The sequence below is a fragment of the Bison bison genome, unplaced genomic scaffold (genome assembly GCF_000754665.1).
Source record: "Bison bison bison isolate TAMUID 2011002044 unplaced genomic scaffold, Bison_UMD1.0 scf7180017864499, whole genome shotgun sequence".
NCBI classification, from domain to species: Eukaryota; Metazoa; Chordata; class Mammalia; order Artiodactyla; family Bovidae; genus Bison; species Bison bison.
The window spans coordinates 2,120,038-2,124,777 of record NW_011495058.1 but is presented as its reverse complement, the minus strand read 5'-3'; the positions used below and the strand labels follow the sequence as shown (position 1 = coordinate 2,124,777).

General features: G+C 30.3%; 1 protein-coding gene across 1 annotated transcript in view; it reads right to left on the bottom strand.

The window, feature by feature from the left end:
- Positions 1–4,740, bottom strand: part of CFAP69 (cilia and flagella associated protein 69) — a 62,165-nt gene that overhangs the window by 42,676 nt on the left and 14,749 nt on the right. The window contains exon 5 of the mRNA XM_010829006.1: positions 2,261–2,337. Within this exon, the coding sequence (XP_010827308.1) occupies positions 2,261–2,337 (77 nt within the window). The remainder of the gene's footprint in view (positions 1–2,260; positions 2,338–4,740) is intronic.

Genomic DNA, 4,740 nt, shown 5'->3' with positions numbered 1-4,740 from the left:
AATCTATTGCCTCTAATAATGTATCCTTTGCTTAGAAAAGTTCCAGCTGAGCTCTGCCCCCACAGTTTAGTGACAGACTGGAAGATAGTGTTTCTAGGCAGTCTTTGTCCTGCTGGTAATAATTTTATGTTCAAGTTATTGTGGCAGGGATGGAGGATAGGGAAGATTCCTTTTCAGTCATATCTAAACAACTTCTGAATTGTCTTTAGCCTATACTTCAAACTGGATTGCATTTGCTCTGGCGAAGTCCTCCAGGTATGATCCCTAAGAGAATCTGAAAATGATCAGTGGGATTCTGAAAATGATCCATGCCTTCTGGGCACCTGCAGAACAACTGCAGTCAGGAGTATCAGCTTCAGGACGGAAAAAGATCTGCTTGGATTCTCTGAGGGAAAGAGATAATTAGATGTCCCTTGAAGATCTGTGTTTTGCATTAGGTCCTGCATAATGTTTATCTCTGAGGGTAGTCAGTGAGTGGGTAAGCAAATGGACAGGAGGAGGGAACGTGAAGGAGACAGCCTAGCTTTAGGAGAATCTATCTGCAAAAACTAACACTGGAGAAAAAAAAAAGACAGGCTCGAGATTATTCTCTTAATTTTGGGGGACCCTCCTTTGTGGTTGAAAACTATGTTTTGAAACAAATTAGGCAATAGGAACAACTAAACTTTTCCAACAAAATTACCCAAACCAAGTTTATGGGAAATGCTAAGGTTTCTTGTCTGTTTCACTATCATTTTAGTTCCTGTAAGTTCAGATCATCTTTCATGGTTTCCTGTTTTACAATCTCAGGGCGGAGTACCAACTTTTTCCTTCGTGTTTCCAGAATCCTGCTGTTAAGTGGAAAAATATCTATTATTTAGGAGAAAAAGTAATATAATTCACTTTTATAAACAGCACAAGTAGAAACTGGAAATTATTAGTTAAAATGAATATCCTTTTTTCAAAACTTTGTATTACAATTTAGTTTCAACTCATGTTTCCAGCAATTAATACAGGACAGAACAGCAGTACTTATTGTAAGTAATCAGTGAAAGGAGTTCATTTTTTAGCTAAGAGTTCATATTGCCCTCAAATGAGGCAATAACATGCTCTGTGGGCAGGCATTCAACAAACAGCAGACTGACACAGTAAGAAAGGGCTATGTATTTATTATACAAATGCATATTTAAAAGTAATAAGGGCAACAGAGAGTTTTTAAATGTTATCAACCAAACCAAATCTACACATTTTAATCTGTTAATAACTATCATATCCTCTTCCGGGTTGGCTTCTCACTGTAAATTTCTATTGATGATAGAGATTCATAGAATTAAAGTTTCCCATTAGTTTCCAACCTGCCTGTTCCTTAAGGTCATCTTATCTAACTCCCCATGTTTATTCTAATATCCTTCTTCACTCACTGTAGGCCACAATAATTCCTCCCAAAGTATCTACAGATGAAGACTATGAAACTTTATTTAGACATAAAAGTGTTAGTGTCTATGTTAAAAATTTTAAATGATACTAGTACTTTACTAGTTTCTGTCATCTTTCAATATGGAATATAATGTTAGGAACATAAATATTCAGTAAATACTTATTTATAATTTGTATTTCTTTTATTTCTACTATATAAACAAAAACTAAATTAATAAGCATAAATTTAATTTAGGATTTGTTTTGGGAACATGCTGTCATGTCTCGGGCTGATTCAAGGAGCCATAGTGTTTTATCTTATTTCTATTATTTTCTTTCTCTATAAAATTGAGCTATAAGCCAAATATAAACAACTGCCTGTGATTTTTTTATATTTTTGTATATAAAACACAGGCATCTTTATGTATATTATATTAAAGTTCCCAATATTCCAGCATTTTATGATCTTAAATTATTTAATAAATAATTGGGCCCTCAATCAATTCCAGCAATCAATTAGATTCAACCAGTTATTAGAGTTCAAAGATGAAAACATTTCTGTGATTACTGAGAGGAACATGTACTTCTGATTTACACACAAAAAAATGTTAAACATTTCAACAAACTAAATACATAACATCAAGACATATAAGCACAAAGAAGTATCTGCCAGTCCTTATAATTAAGGAACAAAAAATCTTGTTGGTATCATGAAACACCTGAGTGGAAGATAATACAAAAATATCACCAAGCACACTATGATTAATCTGCAACCAGAAAACAAGAAAAGAGAAGGAGTATTCTTAGTGAAACTTAGTGAAAGAGATATTTCCTTCTTGTCAGTGGCCCAATCATCTTAACTCACCCAAAAGTCCAATTGAATTAGCAGTATCTTCAGCATATGTTATTTCATCTGATGCTTTCTTTTTCAAAAATGGCAAGCTTCAATAAGAATGAACAATATATGAGTTATGTTTAATGAAGTCCTTCACTGAAGCATCATTTGCAAAACAGAGGAAAATTTCTCTTCTAAAGATTAAAATGAGGATAAATATCCTGTTTCTTTAGTCCTGGAGAATTAACTACCAAAAAAAAAAATTTGTTTTTCTAACCAGCTGACCAAAATAAAACAAAATAAAATTGGTTTATAAAAATGAAGAGAGATGGACATAAAAGCCAAGAGTTAAGAAAGCCATCTCGCAATACTACATAAATACAAAACTTAAGAATCCTCTTTCCTCTCTGAGGGTAAGATAATACTATATCTGTACTTCTATCAAAATTAGGAGTACACTAGAAAAGCTGATACAAATCACAGGTCTAGTTTTACCTATAGCTTAAAGGCTGTTTAGGGATTTTTCTTCCTGAAGTTTTGAAACTCCAGTTAATATATCAATGGTCTATTTGTTCTTAAGGGTTAGTGACTTTTTCCTTATTAATTGGATTAGTTACCATCCACAAAATAACAAATATACTTTTTGAGACACTAAAGAATTCAATTTAACAAATATTAATTATATTTGAATCATATTTCACACCAATATAACCAAAGTTATCTGAAAATAATTTATTGATTCACAAATCAGAAAAGATAGGGCACTTGAACCTACGTCATTAGTCTGTCAGAGAGATAAAAGTCATTTCCTAAATAAAAAATACCAACTATTTCAGCACTTCAGGAGTTCAAAATTTGAACTTTATATGCTATTTAAAGATATTTAATATCTTTAATATTAAAGCACTATATTTTATATATATAAGTATATATAATGTATTACATATTATAATATTATAATATAATGTTATGTAATTATTATATTATATATAGACTATATATTTATATGTTATATATTATAATATAAATATATTATATAATTATAATGTATAATATATTATATATTATATTAATATTACATATATAATATTAAAGTACTATATATATCTTATATATATAGTACTTTTAAATCATATTTTTCAAGAAAAATTAACCAAGTGGTTGAAAAACAGCACTGGGAACTATCACATATGGATATATATATATATATATATGCCAATTAGAATTAAAAGATATTTCAAGGTTAAACTATGAAAAGGAAAATTTTATAAATGTCATCAAGGTTCATTTCTAGTATTTTTAGGTGTCATTTCTAGAATTTTTCATTTCAAGTAATTTACTACTTGACACCCAGCTCATTGTTGAATCTCTAAAGTGAAAAACTCTAAAATGAATTCTTCTTGTCATATTTTTTTCCTTTTATTACCAAAGAAAACAACTAAAGGATAAAGCATCAGAAAAGTTTCCCACCAAAAAGGTTATGAAAAAAGTAAGCATTATGCTTCTGATGCACTGAGAAAAATGAATTACTTAGAGGCCAAAACAGAAGGGCTTGATTTTACTTTTTAAATTTTCAATGTTTTCATATCCCCAAAATGACCTGAAAAGGGAATCAAGTGAGGGTATGGTATGGAAAAGTGCATGATAAAAAGAGAAATTAGGAAACTTTTAAAAAAGAATGTGGACAATTATGAACTATGAAGGTAAGTGAAGAGTACATCTCTAAAGATTTCTCATATTATGCAATGAAACATTCAGTTACAGCTTTCCTAAAGAACCAATTCTTGGTGGAGTGCTCAAGTAACACTGATACAGAAAGTAATGCTTGTGAACAAGATTGCATGGCCTCAAAATCTGAAACTATTTTACATAATATTATCTCACATCAATATAAAAATAATTTCCAATTAGTGTATTACAGTTCCTTGACAGCATTAGAGCAATAATTTATTTCTTTATTTTCCATGGTCTCTATTAAAAAGGCATGTAAGGACTTTCAATAAAGTATTTTCAATCATTTGTTCAGATATCAAAAAACTTAAATGAACTTAGTAGGAAAATTCGAAATATTATTGCTACTAAATCTAAAAGTGAGAGATATACTTACTATGTATAAATACTATTATTTATAATTAAAAGAAACTTTTTATTTTTTTTTTTATTTATTTATTTTTTTTGGTCCTTTTTTTTATTGTAAGAAAATAAACATAAGATGAAATTTAACGTTTTAAAATACACAGTTCAGTAGCATTACAGACAAGCACGTTGTTGTACCAACACCACCATTCATGTCCAGAATTTCAGCTTCTCAAACTGGAACTCACAACCCATTTGACAATAACTTTCCATTCCCTCCTTCCCATTCTTGGCAATAACCATGCTACCTTTTGTCTCTGTGAATCTGACTACTCTTGGTATCGCATATACATGGAATTGCCCCTGGATTATTTCACGTAGCTTAGTGTCTTCAAGATTCACTTACACTGTAGCATGTTTCAGAATTTTTTTTT